Source organism: Dipteris shenzhenensis, chromosome 33 (assembly GCF_047967505.1).
Source record: "Dipteris shenzhenensis isolate YYH24624 ecotype China chromosome 33, Dip_SZ_1.0, whole genome shotgun sequence".
NCBI lineage: Eukaryota > Viridiplantae > Streptophyta > Polypodiopsida > Gleicheniales > Dipteridaceae > Dipteris > Dipteris shenzhenensis.
The window spans coordinates 535,772-554,890 of record NC_141628.1 but is presented as its reverse complement, the minus strand read 5'-3'; the positions used below and the strand labels follow the sequence as shown (position 1 = coordinate 554,890).

The 19,119-nt window shown below is 42.2% G+C and overlaps 1 protein-coding gene and 1 pseudogene across 1 annotated transcript; one reads left to right on the top strand and one right to left on the bottom strand.

Moving 5' to 3' along the window:
• Positions 1-1,162: 1,162 nt before the first annotated feature.
• Positions 1,163-4,883, bottom strand: LOC147879508 (linoleate 13S-lipoxygenase 3-1, chloroplastic-like). Its single transcript, XM_087371392.1, has 8 exons — positions 4,517-4,883; positions 3,887-4,408; positions 3,309-3,653; positions 3,113-3,198; positions 2,890-2,997; positions 2,414-2,718; positions 2,038-2,304; positions 1,163-1,916 (listed from the first exon to the last, which is right to left on the bottom strand). The coding sequence occupies exons 1-8, from the start codon at positions 4,881-4,883 to the stop codon at positions 1,163-1,165; spliced, it is 2,754 nt and encodes a 917-aa protein (XP_087227518.1).
• Positions 4,884-6,828: 1,945 nt separating this feature from the next.
• The window catches only part of LOC147879507 (uncharacterized), a 37,776-nt pseudogene continuing 25,485 nt past the window's right edge, over positions 6,829-19,119 (top strand).

The window sequence follows — 19,119 nt, the reverse complement described above, 5'->3', positions numbered from 1 at the left end:
TTATTCGATCTTGTAGTATTGGAAGATTTAAAAGCTTGTCTTTTGTTAGGGATATGCAAAATGGGCTTTAGTGGGCATAAGGGTAAGATCCTTGGATAGTCTATTGTGCATATTAGAAAGGATTGGTGGGAAGGGGACTCGCTTCTCATGTAACAATGACTTAACAAGGGTGCACAAGTGAGCATGGGCACTGCGTCTTTTAAAAAGGCATTGGGCTATTTAAAAACAATTTTGGTACAATGATCTCCATAAATGACGATTTAAAACACGCAACTTAATTAATTTTAGAACAAATTACATCTGGAAATTCACAAAAGGAGTTTCAATTCTACATTGTAGCACTACGTCTAAGGAGGGAGTGCACTAGTGTGGGGACATTAACATAGTGGCAAAGACAAGAATGTATACAAATGGGGAAAGTGAAAGAGACGAACATCATATCATAGCAATGAGTGCAATTAACAAAGAGTCGGGGCAACAAATGGGGGAAGTGAACGAGATGAACATCATATCTAAGCACGGAATGGTGTATTTGAAAAGGGGCAATTCCACCCTCAAGCGAGGTGGCCCCAAGGGTGAGTGGGAGAGAGAAAAAAAGAAGCGAACTTTATATCCTCATGGAGACTTTGTGCCAAGGGTCAAAAAATTATGGGGTGGGAAATAAATTAAATATAAGAATCAAGGAATGGATACATGTTATGGTACAAGGCGCAGAACACGACGTGTGTGGGGGGGGGGGGGGGGCTTGCCTTTCCGTCACCCAAAGAAAGCCAGCAGCTGCACCACACAACCCTTGCTTGCTCGCTCGGATTGGACGCCGCTCCACCAAAACAATTCCAAAATTCATGCACTGCCAGCCATCCGTCCCCTCACCTCTTCTTATCGTACAATTACAGCTGCCCTTCGGGTGCTGCTGAAAGATACCTCTCTTGTCCTCCTCATCAACCACCAGATTCAGATAACGCCCTTAGTCACCTCAGCCCACTCCTCCCTTCCTCCTCTCTTTCAACTCCAAAATTGGACCTGCCAGATGCCAAATTTCATCCTTGGGATCCTTTTTCATCAGACCTCAGGCTGCGAAATTTCATCCTTTCCATTCCGCTTCAATCTGTCCTGTATACATGCGTATACTCTGCTTAATCGATCTCTGCCTAGCTAATTTCTATATCGAGATGCTGTTGGGAATACCTCTGCCCGTTAGCCCCGGTCCTGATGTAGGCATCAGCAGTTCATACGGTAATACCCCAGCCCCGTTCCTATTCTTCAGCTTCGGGTTTCTGTTCCTTTGGCTGATAATCCGCTCGATTGCTCTCATGCTCTCTCGGAACTTTAGAGACCCCTCTACTGCCCTCGTGTCAGAAGTCCAGTTTGTTTGAACCCTCTGCCCAAGATATTCTTCGTCTGGTGAATGCGACGAGAGCGTATCTATAACCGCCATGGTGGTGGTGGCTTGCAGCTGATTAGGAATAGTGGACAGGAAGAATTTCTCCGGGTTTTGGAGAAACTCTTGGTATTCCGAACTCCCTTCCTCTGGGATCAGGCGTCTGGTCATGCAGGGCCGGTTTGGCACATACCCACCATAGGCGTACTGCCCAAAATTCACCGCTGCGTGAAAGCCAGACACTATCCAGATTATAGTGGTCAGTATTCCTTCGAGATCCTCCTTCGTCCTCAGCTCAGGCCACCAAGGCTCGTTCTTTTTATCACAATGCCCCTCGTTTTTTATCTCCTCCCACCATCTTTGAATCTCAACGTCATCACAGATTGACTGGGAATCCGAATAGTATAAGGACACATACTCGCCCACCCAAGACTTTATCGAGTTCCAGATCAGCATGCCATCAGCTGCATACGGATAGTCTTCGATAACCAGCTTAAGCCCGTCCGGTTCGCTTGCATCTTCAGTGGCCATGCCCCTACACCGAATGTCAAAACAGAAGCCGAGTCTAAATTCAACCACCGTGAAATTTTCAGCAATTCAACCATCGTGAAATTTTCAGCATACGATCGGAAATTGCTCACGGAAGGTGGACTCACCTATTGATCAACTCAGCGGGTAAGCCTTCTTTGTCGAATCTCCACATGGAACCGTAGGCAGCTGAGCTTATTTCCAACGAATAGGGACCCGGAGTGAAACAGTTCTCGATTACGCCGTCTGCGTTGATGAGCAGCTGGCGAGCAGAGGCATTTATTTCTAATGTGTATCGAAAATGTGGTTGCAGTAGTTTGAAAATCGGATGCATGCAGCTTAATCGGCGGTGCGTTGCTATCACATAAGGCTCCACTGCAGCATGACTTCGTAGCCTGTGAATCGATTGTCTTAGCTCAAGTAATATATCAAACGTTTACTTGAAACATCAACGGTCAGCAAAGAAGGAACTGAACAAGCAAGCACTGAGTTGTTAGCACGTACCAATGATTTACTAATTGGTGGAATCCTGCGTCGTTGGAACTTACGTGAGCCTTGGCAAGCTGCCATTTCCAATAACCTGATGCGTCTTGGGCCGGGGTGAAGACTCGCTGGCTGCCAGCTGTGCCGCGAGAAGGTGGCGGCAAGCTCAATTCGATGGCTACCGGCGTCAGCGTGCCTGTATCAGTACGGAAGAAGATGGTGCGCGAGGCGTACATTTTGCGCCCTTCTAAAGCATTGACATTGTGGATGCAAGGCATAAATGCGTCGTGGTAGTCGATAATAAATAACCTCCCGTCGTCCATAGCCTGAAGTTTGAATGATAAAAACATTATATGATAGGAACAACAAACCTCGCTACTTATTTCTTTCACTCTAGCCAACGTATTGATTACCTGATCAATTTCACGCATGAGAAAAAGAACGTACTAGTGACAATTTTTCAGGTTGGGACTCGAGAGAGCAAGATTTCAATTCACCTGCTGAACTGTGAGGCCTTGCAAACATCCGGCAAGATGTTCCGTTCCTATTGCAGACACAGCGGAACCAAAGACCTCGGGATCCAAATTACTTCTAGGAGGAAATTCCTGGAGTCACACGCATTTGTCTCGGCTTAGTTTCAACGCCACTTACAAACGTTACATCAGATTCTCTGAAACTAGCACGCTACACAGTGCCCTGGAACCGTCCTCAGTGACAAACCTGTAGGCGCTCGATCTTCAGCGGATTGGCTCCTGCAAGAACCTGCCGGCCAAACTCATCATCCCGCAGCCACCTAAATCTATCCTCTGCAATATTCCGTAAAGTTATCAACATTCTGGCCCCTTCGAAATGGAGAAGTTGGAAACGATCAAGGACACGACGTATGATAAGTAAGGCAGAGAAAGATGCCTCTTACTGGAAACAATGTCGGGTTGCGCATATTGAAGAAAGTTGGAAACTTGGTTTGCCGAGTCCTGCACCTCCGTAAGTATTCGATCTATGGGTAAGTTTTTTAGAAAGTCGTGGTCCAGGTCCAAATTCCTTAGGTTCAATCCTGCTTGGTATAGCCTATCGATGTCATGGAAACATTGAAACTCGCCATGCACTTCTTTGGGGATGTTGATCAACGACGGCACTAGTTGGTGAATGACACCTTTCAAGGAGTTGCCAATAAAGGTCTCCCGCTTGATCTCTTCAAAGGCTTCGTCCCTTGGAACGTAATAATTTGTTCCCATTTCTAATGGGCTTTCCGCAGCAACGTCTGCCAAAACCAAGAGGCCATAAGAGTGCCTTCAATAACACGTACTTTCAATTCCATTGCAACATATAGTATTAATAAGTAGGGCGGAAGCGATGCTAAGCCTTTGACGATCATTATACATATGCACAACATTTGGAAAAACTAGGTGGACAAGTAAAATTGAATATGCATTCGCATTGAAAGCGGAACAGAGATCAGGGGTGCAAAGGGGTAGAACAGAAAAAGAAAGATACCAGTTTTTGTAGGTAATCTGCCTGTCCGGCAACGTTGGGGATATGGAAACTTGTCATTGCCACTGAGGGTGGGTCTGGCGAGCTTCTTGCTTTTGTCTGGATTACCGATGTCACTATAAGAAGCGTAATCGTAGACTCGGTCCCAAGGTTGCCGAGTACCCTTGCCATTCCCGCGCAACGATATCATGTCCCTCTCCCTCAAATCTTTTAACCCAAGCGGGGTTTGCGAAGGCAAGTACACTTGATTGCTAAAGAAGATTCGTTCCTCCGGTATTCTTAGCCGTGACTGCACCCAGGAGTAGCACGAAAAATAAATTGTACCGCTAGGGAAGCCTTCAAGAGCTATTGTCTCCAGAAAGAATTCATTCCGATGAGAATTGAGGAGCGTTATCGCCCCTGCAACGCCGAAGTCTTTGTGGATTGTGAACTCTGCAATGTACTGAACTTTGTCGGCAATAATATTTGCCTTTTCAGACCAGTTCTTGAGAGCCGATTGCTTGCTCCGTTTCCCAACTCCGGTTTCTGATTCGCATCACGGAGACAAACGTTGAGCTTCCTGGACTGATGGATATACTGGCGGATAAAAACAGCATTGTTAAACCATGAGGATGGATTGAATAAGTTACTTACTGGGATCAGTCACCACGCTCACTAGCTGTAGGATGACCCTCTGTCCAGCGGAATCGGTGACACAGTCGATGAGGTCGTCCAACCTTTCACTTACGCTCGGATTGCGTTTGCGCCTCACTGTAACTATGGCCCTGACTTTGTAGTGAGTCGGCCCGCCAAAGACCGGTCGCCTTGTAGGCGAGGCACGAAGCGATGCAACAGTCGCAATTACTGCAGTACGTGTCCGCTGAAAATTGGTGCTTGAGGGGAACGATACCTGGCTGTCGTTCTTGAGCGAGAAGAGGCGTCGTCCAGCTAGCGGCAATCCCCCAAGCGAGCCCGATGAGGATTCCAGGCCCAGCGTAGACGCCTGTGCCGATTGCAACATGGCCCAGGTGTAAACTCTCCTGAAAGAATCGAGAGGGAGCACTCAGTATCAAACGAAATACGGGATGATCACACGCTCACTTGTCAACAACAATCGCTGAGTGAAGGTGGCGCACGGAAATGCAGTATTTCTAAAAGCCTTGGCAAACCCTAAACCGCTCGGGAGGAGGAAGCAACGTTCAGAAGGAGAGAGAGATCTCAATCTAAGTAGAGTAAAGGTTTAGACACGGCCAGCTACACAAGCACTCACGAGTACTACTACTACTACGAACTACTGCGACATACAGTTGTGACACATCGAAGCCTGCGTAGGACGTGTAGAGTGGAGAGCTATACTTAAAAGCCCAGTAGCGCAGAGGGGGGGATATGGGCGGATCCAAAATCGCGCTGGCAGAGTTGATTCTCGAGGTTTTGCTCCCACTTTATAATCCGAATTCCTTACGGTTGTCGCGCACAAGCCCGGGTTATTTTGATGGGTGAGGCTTGTGCACGTCGATCTAACGCGGATTTCTTAACAGCGAGCGTGTGTTGGTGGTTGTCTCGATCGCGGCAACGCTGGAGGGACAGGCGAACCTCCGATAGAAAGTCGCTCTGGATATATATGTGTACCTCTAGAGTATGCAGCAGTATGTCGCGGGTGAGGGACAGAGTGCGAAAAGAGGGAGATTGACTTGGATCCGAGCGGGTACTGCAATGCGAGGAGCAGCCTGGGTGGCGATTGGCATAGTTAATAAGAATTGAATCTTGCTGCGCGAGCGCGGCACCTTTATAGATTATGGGTCTGTACAGGGACTATATGGGAGAAATGGGCTGGCAAAGGAGGATCACCTGATTCACAAGAAAAGGAGGCTAAGGAGACGGGGTCAGCAAAGCCACAGACACAGACATGCAAGCAAGAGAGAGAGAGAGAAAGAGAGAGAGAGAGAGAGAGAGAGAGGACAGGTTGCACTTGCATGCTGGTCGTTGTTGCCGGGCTGGCTGGCGGAAAGGAAAGCTTCCTCCTCTTCTTCTTCTTCTTCTTCTTCGTCTGCTTGTGAGGCCTCCTTTTGCCTTGACGGTTGTTGTTGTGGTTACTCGCAATCCTCTTGAATCTTCAAAGTTGAAACCCCTTACAATACAAGAGATTGAATGGAGAAAGAATGTAAGGGAGCTGGCGGCATCTGGCTCTTTATATAAGTTTCTCAAGGGCTGTTGCAGTCAACCACCGCGCGGTGACGGCTGCTGGCTCCCCTTGCTTTCACTGCACAGGACCCGGACCACAGGATATGAGCGCCTCCCACTGAAATCCAAGCGTGCAGCTCCGAGTTCGGAAAATCTCACGTTGAATCGCGATAAATTCTCGAGGTGCGAAATTCGAATCAACGAACGAGTGAATGAAATAATCAGAAAACAATCTGAGACCAGAAAAGGTTGCTGCCGCTGGTTGAACACAATCACCCATTTGTGGTAGGTTGCTACTCTGTTTTGGGACACGATCGCAAGATCGAGGAGCCGCGTCAAACGTCGGTAGATACGGAAAACTTTTACCGCCCTTACTCCTCTCTACTACAACTACTACGAACGCAGCCGGGAGGTAGCCCGCAGCAAGCAGCAGGTCGGTGAAACTTTCAACGGAAATGAGCGGGGGTTCTGTTGTTTAATCGGCGGTCAAGTCAAATGGAGAATGGAAACGAAGCATTTGGAAAGGGGTGTGTAATTATAAGGTGAGGAATACGAACGGGTCGGCGAGCGACGTCGGTGCGAGGATTCGGATTCGGAGGTGGCGAGGGAGCAAGAGATTTGGACGGCTTATGGGTTGCAAAATTTTGGCGATTCTTCAAATAAACCGTGCAGTTGTAAGATATATTTGGGCGGCATTGCGGCTGCCATGGTCATGTTTTTTTATAGGCTATAATAAACGTGTGTCCTCTCTCTGTTCACATGCACAGCAGCCCATCAAATCCGGCATGCCCTCGTGTGACCCCGCCGCAGTCGCCGTGCAAAGGCGGCAGGCCAAACCAAGACGATAACTTTTTAACAATGGATAATTACTTGCATAAAAAGTATTAACATTATGATGTTGGCGGTGTGTATTCACTACATAAGAATGTGCATTGCATTAGTATGTTGAATGTAATGTGAAGGAATTTAAAGATATGTGATTTTGTAATGCATCCCTCATATGTTGATGTTATTGTTCTTGATGATGATGAGGATCATGATGATGATGATGATGGTGGTGATGGTGATGATCTCTCGGATTTATGTGAAAGTGCAGTAACTCAAGGAAATAAGTTACAATAATTATTTTTTGTGATGCATAGTCGCTTTTGGTCATTTTCATGTTTGGGGATCTTCAACGTGAATGATGAGATTGTTAAGTATGGGAGATGTTGGTCATGGAAAACAAATTAAGTTTAAACATCAAGTCTTGTTTGTTAAGAATGCGAGATGTCGGTCATGGAAAACTTAAACATCAAGTCTCCTTTTCTTTTCCCTCCCACTGGAAATAGAAATTATAGACCCTACAAAAAAGCTAGGCATGAACTTTTATGGATGCTTCCAACCTTACCAATACCACTTTCATATTCTATCTAGACATATGTAATTTGAGATAACACATTGCTCACAAAATGAATGTCTATTACAATACTTATACTCCTTGAAATTCAAAATGCTTCAAATGGCATATCCAACATTACCTAAAAATAACACTTGAAGTTATGCCTACCAATATTATACAAAACACCTATCCTTACAATGCTACATGTTTGTAGACCATTATACATGAATAGCTTTAGCTTTTAACCCTGATGACTTAAAGTCAACAAGTACAACCAACTTCTCACCACCTTTAATAAGACATATTTATCATTAGCATGGTCCACACCCATTTCATTTATTTTGGATGACTTCTTTGTTTTGTAATAGAGCTTATTTAAGGCCTTCCCAAATGAATTTGATTTTGAAACACTATAATTTTCTAGCCATTTGGCAAAAACTCGACTAAGAAGGGGATGACATTCGTACCAAATGAGGATTTCACTCATGTTTGGAACCATGCAGTCATGATGGTGGTTTCATGTATTTAATTTGGATCAGATCATCGAAAATACGTGTTGTTCGAATTGACATGACCATGCACTTTTACATATAGTCCTGTCTTTAACTTATATCACAAAAAGAAGGACTCATTGAAACCAGCATAAGCATGCACATCCATCTCGTAGTAGTTCAATGCTTTACAACTTATTGCTTGAAAATATCTCACATTTTTTATATATCATATTATCAATATTTGTTATAACTCATGCCAAATTATGCCACAAAACATATTATGCTTCAATTGACATCATGAAATCATAAAATATGACATCAATTGACATCATAATGATTGAATACATGGCCCAACAGTTATGGATCAACTTCCACATCAAGCCCAGACTCACAAAATATATAAACTCACATACATAAGAAACATCAAAGCCTAAGTTAATATCATTCAAAAGAATAGATTTATGATTATACACTTACATGCTTAGGATAAGACATAATCTTGTTTGACACAAATTAAATTGTACATACAACATGAAAGAAAAATAATAAACATTACAAAACTTTGTACTGAGAAATGGGACGTATAAGAGAGTCCTTCTAGTGATGACATGGATGCATATGGCCCCTAAATCTGAACATAGTATTGGCTTATGGAGGTTGGAATATAATACTATTTTTCTAATTATTTATTTAATTGGCCCAAAGTTTGATGCAAACGTCCCACTTGTGGCCTCAACCCGCCCATTACGTTTTTGAATTATAACCGAAATTCCCAACAAGTGTCTCAATCAAAATTGAACCATTTCTTCTGAAACTAGATCCTCTTATCCAACTAGCACCTTTCTTTCATTTCCAATATTTTCCTCTTCCATCGCCCTTATTTTAAGGAGATTTTAAGGTTCCCTTTGCATCTCTCTTCTCTTAAACCTGAAACATAAATTCTTTTAGTTCTTTTGAGTGGATAGCTCTTTCTAGTTGCCTCCCCCTTTATTTCCTTTCTTTCAAATTTAAAAATTTTTTGGAAAGAGATGGGATGTGTCCTGTTCTTCTTCGACTTGGGATGCTTATCTTCTACAATTCCATGTCCAATGTGGTTGGAAGAATTAATGATGGTGGAGAATGACACTAGCTTGGGAGGGATTAAAAGGAGAAAGTAAGAGGATTATTTCTAAGCATCATACTTATTGGTTCATGAAACTTTATTCTTCTTTTATTCATTAGTCATCAATCTTGGAAGAGCTTTGAGGACTTCACCTATTACGGTCTCTTGCTTGTTATGATCACAAAATATTTTGTAGCATTGTTTCTTTTCTTAAGCATGTTGGATAGAGGAGGAGGTAATATTAGAGTCCTCTTCAAAAAGGAATATAGTGACAATGATAAGGTCTAGAGGAATATACTCTAGCCCTTTCCTAGAGGAATATATTACAATCCTTTTCCTAGACAAATATGGTGACAATGACAACAATCTAATCTTATGTTTGATGAAGATACTTTTTGTGTATCCTCTCCTTTGAAGTCATTAGTACTCTAATGTAATGTTTAATTTCAAGTTTGACAAAGATTTGGATGTATTTTGCATCCATAGACGCATTTACTTAATTTTAAAAAAAAGTGACAGGCGCATCTATTAATGCATCTACAGACCCACATCTATAGGTGCATCTATATAACAGAGAGACATGTGTATAGACGCATGCTCTACAGAAATTTTATAAAAAAACAAATAATAGATGTGCTTATAGATGCTCTGTAGAATTTTTTCTATTAAAAATTAAAACAGAATGTTGTATATGCTATGTGGTTGCAAGAATCCCATTTCTACAGTGTGCAATGCAATTCTTATAGCCCACAGCATTTTGATTTGCACGATTCCATGCACGTCTATAGCCAATGATTACAATTCCAAATAAAACATTACAACTCCAAAACATCATTGCACAAGGAAATTGAATGCCAAAAAAATAAGAGGAGTGTATATTACACAACAAGACAAAGCACCTACAGACGCGCACACAGATGCGTTTACTCAACTAAAAAAAAAAAACTTATGGGTACGTCTATTTGCACGTCTATTTGTGCGTCTACAAACCCGCATCTATATAGCAGACAGACGTGCCTATAGACGCGCATATAGATGCATAACTCTGCTAGAAAATTTAAGAAATAGACAGACGCATTTATAAACGCATTTATAGATGCATTTATAGACACGTTTATAGATGCGCCTATAGACACTTCTCGAACAGACAGATGCGTATGTAGATGTGTTTATAGACGCCCTGATACACACGCTACATAATATTTTTTAAATTGTGTGCTTGAAAAGAATGCTGTGTATGTTGTGTATGCTATGTAGTTACATGATTCCCATTTTCACATTATGTAATTCAATTCTTATAGCCAACCACATTTTAATTAGCACTCTTGCAAGCACATCTATAGCTGACAATTACAATTCCAAATAAAACATTACAACTCCAAAACGTTTAGTTCACAAGGCATTAATTGATAGAACGTTGCACAAGAAAATTGAAAGCCAAAAAAATAAAAAGAGTGTATATTAATTCATAGCTCAAAAAGTGCTTGTATGTACATATAGCACGAAGCTAAGCCACATCCTGTGGCTTTAAGTACCAAAAATAAGAGGAGTATATATACAAGAGGCACGAAGCCAAGCCAGTGGCTTTAAGTACAAAAAAGAGTAGCTAGCACTACTTCTACGATTAATCTAAGTTCTCCACGTCCTCGCTCCCTTCTACACTCCCTTCTCCGCCTCCTTCTTCCTCGTCTTCTTTCTCATCTTCTTGTGCAAGGTCCTGTAAACAAGGGACAACATATATCAATGTATGAAAAATCAAATCTTTCCTTATAATATCGACATTATTTAATTACTTTCAAATACCTCGGGGGACGCTCCAATAGCCCGAATATACTGCTCCTCAGTAATCAACCCGTCATTATAGAAGTGCCTCCATGTATCTCCTCTGCGATGGTGGCAGTGGTAGGTTGTCTCGAAAGGAGTAGGGTACCTGCCCACAATATCAAGCTGCAAGATGACACAATTTGCGGAGGGGTTAGTACAAAGAAACAACCTCCTAATAAACTACATAAACAATATAATTTGAGATTGATACTTACAAATTGGGCCTCCCATGATTCAACAGCCCGTACTCCAAAATGCATGCTTCCATATTGCTCCATTTGGATCCTTCATGCCTCCACGTGCTGCAGACTGGGTTCCTTCTTCACTGACTTCATTGCTTTCTTCCACTCACGCTTGTGAGCGGTGTGGGGCGGGCCCCTTGGTGGTTGACCTCCCTTGAGCCTGGCAAGCTCTGCTAGTGCCTGCCTCTTAAGCGAAAATCTTTTATTGCCAAGTATTATAACAATCTTTGACTTGGCCCATTTATCTGTGAACTGAACATTGGGGGGGTTAGGATACCTAGAGCGAATGTTCAGCAGTGGGGGTCTCATCACCCAACCTCTTCGGTTGGTCTTTGTAGTGAATAAAGCAATCTCTGTAATTGTTAGCAATTACAGAGCGCATGAAGGCCATGATATCCTTCCCCCGTGTATCCATCAAGATGCCTCCTGTCTGAGTGATGTCATAGTAGATCGTACCATCACCCGGAGGCACGTCTAAATCATCTGAATCATCCTCGTCCCCACCACCACCCCACCCAAAGCACCGTGCCATGTATCCCCCACCACTCTCCCTGCTACTATGCCTACTACTATGTCGTGTTGAGCTAGTACGCTAGCCACTCGTAGCTGGAGAAGCGACTCTCGACTGCACGGGACTACATGGACCACTCGTAGCTGGAGAACTGAGTCTCGACTGCACAAGAGTATGCCAATGGCTCTGCGAGGCAGAAGGACCTCCTGACGGCATGGGGGAAGGGACATAGGATGACATGGGGGAAGGGACATAGGACAGCATGGGGGAAGGGGCTCGGTTGTGTAGCCGGCTAAGCTATGTTGACTCCGCTGGGATAATCGAGGGATAATCTCAGCTGGTGTGGGGTTAGGGTGGTTTGGAGTCTGTAGTGCCGACTCCTGGGGGATGTTTAGAGTACCTGTCATGTAGCCGTATAACTCCCCAGGACTGGGAGGGTGCCCCAAAAGGTTATATAACTCCCAAAAGATGGTCTCCCGAAGATCAGGTGAGCCTGAAGAGCTTCTTGGCCACATGATGAACTGGAAAAAAGAAAAAAAGAAGATTACTGATGAGCTGAGAAGAGAAAAAGAAGAGAAAAAGAGGAGAAAAAGAGAGAAGGAAAGAGAGTAGAGAAAAGAGGAAAAGTGGGGATAAAAGAGAGGAGAAAGGAGAGGAAAAGAGAGGAGAAAAAGAGAGAAAAAGTGGAGATAAAAGAGAGGAGAAAGGAGAGGAAAAGAGAGGAGAAAAAGAGAGAAAAAGTGGGGATAAAAGAGAGGAGAAAGGAGAGGAAAATAGAGGAAAAGAGAGAAGAAAAAAAGAGAGAAAAAGAGAGGAGATAAGAGAGAAAAAGAGAGACGAAAAGAGAAGGAAAGAGAGGATAAAAGAGAGAAGGAAAAAGAGAGGAAAATATAGAGTGCAGTCCCTTTTTTCAATCATGCTTTCCCTTTCCATCATTCATGCAATCACCTTCTTCAATCATGCAATCCCTTTCCATCATTCATGCAATCCCTTTCTTCATTCATCCAATCACTTATTTCCATCATTCAATATGCAATCCTTTTCTTGAAAGTGGAAGTGGAAAGGGAAAGGGAAGAGGAAAGAGAAAGGAAAGGAAAGGGAAGGGAAGGGAAGGAAAGGCTACCAAGGAAAAATAACAAAGTGCATCTATCTTCATGTATAACAACGCATTTATAGACGCGGCTATTTGTTTCCAAAAAATAGAGTAGATGCGTCTATAGATGCGCTCTTTGATGCATCTATAGTGTGCTCCGACGAACGGACTATTCTAAAAACTCAAAAAGGACATGCGCGACACAAAAGCACAACACTAGTACCAAAAACATTCGTTTCTTGGATATGACAAAGGACGAATCCAAAGAGAGCAACTTTCAAAGAGAATCAACCGTAAAGAGACTTAATTTGGATAGAGGTATGGAAGCTTCTTGTCCTTCTTCAAAGCTTCTTCTCTTTCCTCTCTTCCTTGTTCACCCTTTGCTTCTCTTTCTTCTCTTCCTCGTTCACCCTCTTCTCTTGTGTGCTTGGAGATGATTGTGTAAGCTTGGAGATAACTGTGGGTGCTTGGAGATAAGTGTGGATGCTTAGAATTGTGTCTGTTAATAGCAAAGTAAGCCATGCGACGCTAAAAGTATGTGAAGAAAAGCAAGCATGCTAAAAGTAGGTTTGAAAATCGCATCTATAAGTACATCTATAAATGCGTCTATAGGTGCGTCTAATTGCACGTCTATATACACGTCTAAATGCACGTTTACTTGCGCATCTAAAATGCACCATAGAATAGACAGACGCGGTTTTAGACGCGGTATTAGATGCATTTTTAGATGCGCACCACAGAACAGACAAACGCGATTTTAGACGCAGTATTAGACGCGCCACAGAGTTTTAAGATTAAATATTTGATACAAGAGCAAATTTTTTGGGTTGTTTATTTATAGAATGTCTTCATCTTCAACAAGTAGCTCCTGTGAGGATGAATTTATCCGTATCCACCATTGCGAAATGTGGTCGCAGTAAAAAATCAAATGTATGTGTGATCGATGTCGAGGAAACATGTATCGTGCACGTAGGATTACACTCAATCACATCTCAAAGTATGGAGAATGGGATGCGACCGTAAACATAGTAAGTGTTAAAGAGTTAAGGTTGATTGAGATAACTATGGGTGTTCATATGTTTGAGTTATGATCTTGTTTCAATTTGATACAAAATGTAGTGCCACACCCGCATATGTTGCCCTATGCTCATTGTGAGGAGGCGAAGTGTCGACGATATGAGGTGGGATCTTCAAGAGGGACCGTTACGGATGCATGCAGTGATGGTGATCGTAGCCCTCTACCATTACCTCATGAAGTCGTGGAGGAGGAGGTGTTTGATGATATGGTGTGGGATTTATATGTCCATCAATCCGAAGGGAGGGATGATAGCATGGAGCAAGACGATCTTTTTACCGCAGCATCGACTCCACTGTTTGAGGGGTGCACATTCTCTGTTTTATGTGCCTCCCTTGAGTTACTAAACTTGCAAACCAACTCTGGATGGAGAAATGCAAGTTTGAATGCATTATTCAAGTAAGCTTTAAAGTCTATTTTGCAAACATGGTGAATTATGCTAGTGGGTCAATTACTCGAATGCTTTTCCTCATTTATAGTCTTCACGTGTAGACTATTGTGTAAAATGCTTCCAAGGGAGAATAAATTACCGACCTCAAGAGATATGGCAAGGCAACATGTGACCTCTCTCAGAGGATTAGATTACAAGCGCATCCATGCATGCGTCAACGATTGCGTTTTGTTTCGTGGACTACATAAGGATGCAAGAGAGTGTCCTACTTGTGGAGAGGCAAGATATAGAGCAGATCTCAAAACTTTGGACGTGCCTCATAAAGTTCTGCGACATTTTCCCATAATCCCTCGCATCCAACATATGTTCAAGTGCAAATCCATTGCAGACCTCATGTCATGGCATTCCTCTGATCGATCAACCGATGGCAAGTGGAGAACTCCCGCAGACACTCTTGCATGAAAGCATATTGAAGACACATGGCCAAGATTCAAGGAAGAACATAGGAGCTTGAGACTTGGATTGGGTATGGATGGTGTGAACCAATTTGGTATCGAAAGCACCTCCTAGAATGTACGGCTAGTGATATTGGTGAATTATAATCTTCCACCCTCTATGGCAATTAAGAAAGGACATGTTATGTTATCCCTTCTAATTTTACGGAAACATAAAATAAAAAATCTTGATGTTTATTTGGAGCCTTTGATTGACGAGCTAGAGATACTTTGGATAGGTATCAAGGTGCATGATGTGAACATGCCTCCCTCATCACGAGACTTTAACTATAAAGCAGTCTTGATGTGGATGATGCATGACTTCCCAGGCTATGGTGAGTGTTCAGGTAAGCATTGCACTTCTAATTATGAGTAGGCAAAGGATGTGGCACCCTAAACCCACCTTCAAGTCTTAATTGTGTCTATTGTTCAAGTCTCACTACATCAGGTTACCATGCATGTCCTATTTGTGGTCCTTCGCTTGTTGCCTCACAAGCAAACGCATTAAATAAGGTTATCTATGATTACCATATTGGTCCCACCTCAAGATCAATCACCTGCTTGATCCCATGCATATCTTCAAGAATGTGGCATCTACCATTTGGGAACATTTGAATGGGACACGAGATTCCGTAGGCATAAGGGAGGATCTATGTACCACAGGGAGGATGCGTGAAGCTTGGCCACAAGAGAGACCAAATGGGCGTGTATTTTAACCTCGTGCACCATGGAGGTTATCAAAGCTGGAGATGGTGGCGGTGAAGCACGCTATTACTACAATTCATACTCCCACTAGATGCATGAGGTGTTTGAAGGGGGCCTTTACAAAGAGTAAGAAAAGAGGTGTAGAGCAATTATATGGCTTGAAATCTCATGATTGGCACAAGATGCTCCAAGTAAGTATTTTATGTGCATAATATCTTTTTCCTTTCAAATTTGTGAGTGAATTAGAAGCAACTAATCAACCACTGATCAACCATTCCTCGAGTGTTCAGTTCATACTACCTACTAGCATTTCTTGCAGTGCATCGAAGGACGTGAAGGATTGTATTTACAAGATGGGCGAGCTTGTGAGGTACTTTACATGATACAAAATGTGATGCATATCAATGCTCCATGCAAGGTGTTCATATTGCTAATATGGTGTACTTTTTCATTTCTAGGTAAGTGAGCTCAAAGGAAATAGATCCCACCATGCTTGAGAATGCTCGAGTTTTGTCAGTGGAGGTGGTTTGTTTAGTGGAGGAGACATCAAAGTAATAGACACGGAGTTGCTTAATAATATCAACCTCTATTGCGTGCTTAATAGTGATGTGATGATGAAAAGATGGGTGACAAGATATGAGGATGCAAAGGCAAGAAGACAAGAAGAAAGGGCCCTCTTTCATACACACCACGGATCTTGTGTGCCATACCCTCAGTATCTAAGAGCACTTCCAAAGGATATTCATGTAGATTGGCTACTTGACGAAATGGAGAAAGTAGAGAAAGACGGGGGATGCATATCACAATGGAAGAATGGGAGTATGCTAGGGGATGCATGAGCAAGGTCGGTATATAGAATATTATGCACAAGTTAGGAGCTTTCAATAATTTAGATTGCTTATTTCATTGATTTTGTCTTGGTGTAGTGCACTATGTTCAATGCTGTATGGTGTGAGGGCAAGCATTTTCGAACACAATGGATTGATGATAAGAGAAACACACAAGATTGCGGCATCATTGCTAGCTTTGAGGGAGCCAATGGAGCCATGGATGATTATTGTCGCATAATCCAAGATATTATTAAGCTTGACTTTCGACGCTTCTTTGTGTATGTTTTGGATGTAAAGTGGTTTAAGGATGTGGTGGAAAGAGGCCCTAATGCAACAATCAAATGCCATGCAAGTGGCTTTGTAACCATTAACTCCACAAAGTTTTGGCAAAGTAAGAAGGACACACTAGTACTACCGCAACAATGTGAACAGGTACTGTACACACATATAAAAATACTCACTTTTGAATATTTGGTACCTTCGATGCAAGGAAAATAACATGATTGTATTTGTGTTTGAATTAGGTTGTCTATCAACCAATGGTGGATAATAATAGATGGTGGCATGTCATACCTATTATGCCACGTTCCAAAGTGATGTATAGTACATTTACTAATATGAAGTGTATGGAGGATGATCATGGCCATGGAGGTGATGATAACCGTGATACGAGAGAGGAGGATGATCATGAGATAGGAGATACAGATATTTAGGCCATTACGCGTGAGGACGAGCCTACCATTGGTGATGCTGATTTCGATGGGCACATGAGTAGCACAAGTAGTAGTGGGTTGAATGTATTTGTAAATCTAAACACTTGTTTTGGATTTTGAAGTAGATAGTTTGGCAAGGGTTGATCTCATTGAGGATGAGATTGAACCGTAGCCCATCATTGATAATGGCAAAACTATTTTATATATTGTCTCATTCTCCTTACCTCACTTAATGTTTGTATATGTGGGTTTGCAAAAAAGCATTGATGTTTTTGTTAAAATTATGTGCTTTGGTAATCATGGGCACTGTTTGGAAAGCAGTGATGTACACCAAAATCTCACTTTCTGTATTCTCTGTTTTGCATCTAAATAGGCATCTAATTCTCACTGTAGACGTGCTAATAGAAATGCTAATAGACGTGCCTATACATGTATAAATACACACGCTATTAAACGCAGTGATAGATGGGCCTGTATTTTCTCAGTGTAGATATGCTAGTAGATGCGATAATACATGCGTAAATAGACGCACTATTAAATGCGCTTTTAAACGCGCCCGTAATTTCTCTTTTCAAGCAATGCCTATAGATGCGCCCGCTATTTTGCACGTCTATCAAGCGCGTCTATAGTTGCTTTTTGTTGTTGTGTTAATTTAGCCTCACGATATCCAGAGGCCTATTTTCCTTGGACTTTGTCCATGGGAGCATGGACCTATGTCCCCATGGCTCCACCACCCTTCCACATACCTCACCATCTTTTCGGGAGCTTGTGAACTGCCGATGATCGTCATGTACGTTAAAAATCATATATTGAGCATAGGCGACTTTCATTTCGCAAACAGGCTAGCAAATCTCCAACTACCTAATCATCCACATTCCCTGCCTCTCCTCTCCAAGTTTAGTTTTGTCCTTTTGCGAATTCCATTCTCCTCTTTTCTGAGCTCTCTACTCCCCAGCTCATACGCTTGTTCTCTTCTCCTCTGAGTGTTCCCTCAAACCTCCCGCTCCAGCATCTAGCTTTCAAAGACACACTGAAGCGGCTCATCCAGTATAAAGTGCCAAGTAGCAGCAACTGAAAATCCTACTTTACGCATTGTTTCCCAGCACAAGCGGCTCATCTAGCTTCTCAGCTGCAAGCAGAGGCTGCAAGCAGAGACTACCAGCTTCTGCTTGACATTAGCAGCACTTCACCTTGATTTTTTTGAAAAATGGAAATACATTTATTGATCACACTCTTTTGTTAAGCCTTCCTTCACGAAGTGATACTATCAGACTTTGTGGAGACGTAGTTGTAGTAAGCATTTTGTGGAGAACACTGGAGCAAGAGTGAATGGATAAGCTTGTAATAGTCATTTCTTTTTTGGCGAAGTGCTTATCTGATGCTTTAATGTTTCAATTATCTATCTTGAATAAGCCTAGAGGTGCTTTGTGCAGAATCTTGTTCGCATTCACCAGGGCCTCCCTTGCATCGGCTCTTCTAGTGACCAATGTGCTTGTGCCAACTAAAAGGTCACTAAATAAGGGCAAGCATCCCATTGCAGAGGTTGCGGTACCAAAGCAAATTATTGAACCTGCCACTAAAGCATGATGAGACAAAGTGGCACAGGGTTCTTTATCGAATGCCATGGCATCCCCATCCGAGCAGTGCTACCTCATGCCCCATACAAAATAGGTCGTTCGACAAATGAGGTAGGTTTGAATTTTGTTGTGGTTTAAAACACATGGATAAGCAAAAGTTCAAGTATGGATTCATTGTAACAATGTAATTTCATTTTTGAATTGAAAATTCAATTTTTATGCATTATTGTCTTCATGCTTTCTTATACATATGGCACTTATACATATGTACATCTATAGTCATGTATATGAATACCTACATATGTGTTCATACATATATCTACACATATGTAGCTAGATAGCTATACAATCACATATAATATATATATTTCTAATATGTTTTGTATGTATAATGGAACACGTATGTTTTGTATAATTATATGTCTCTATTCTCTTGTAGAGTATACTCATATTTACATATATGTCTATATTCCTATATATTCTTACATTTGTATCCTTACACATATGCATTTGTCTACATGCATATGTATAATTGCATGTGAGGTACTAGTATGTGCTTATGCATGTTTTTTAAAGTACACACATTGGAACACGCACACATACAAATGCATAATTGCACTTACTAGTTGCTTTAGTACGAAGAG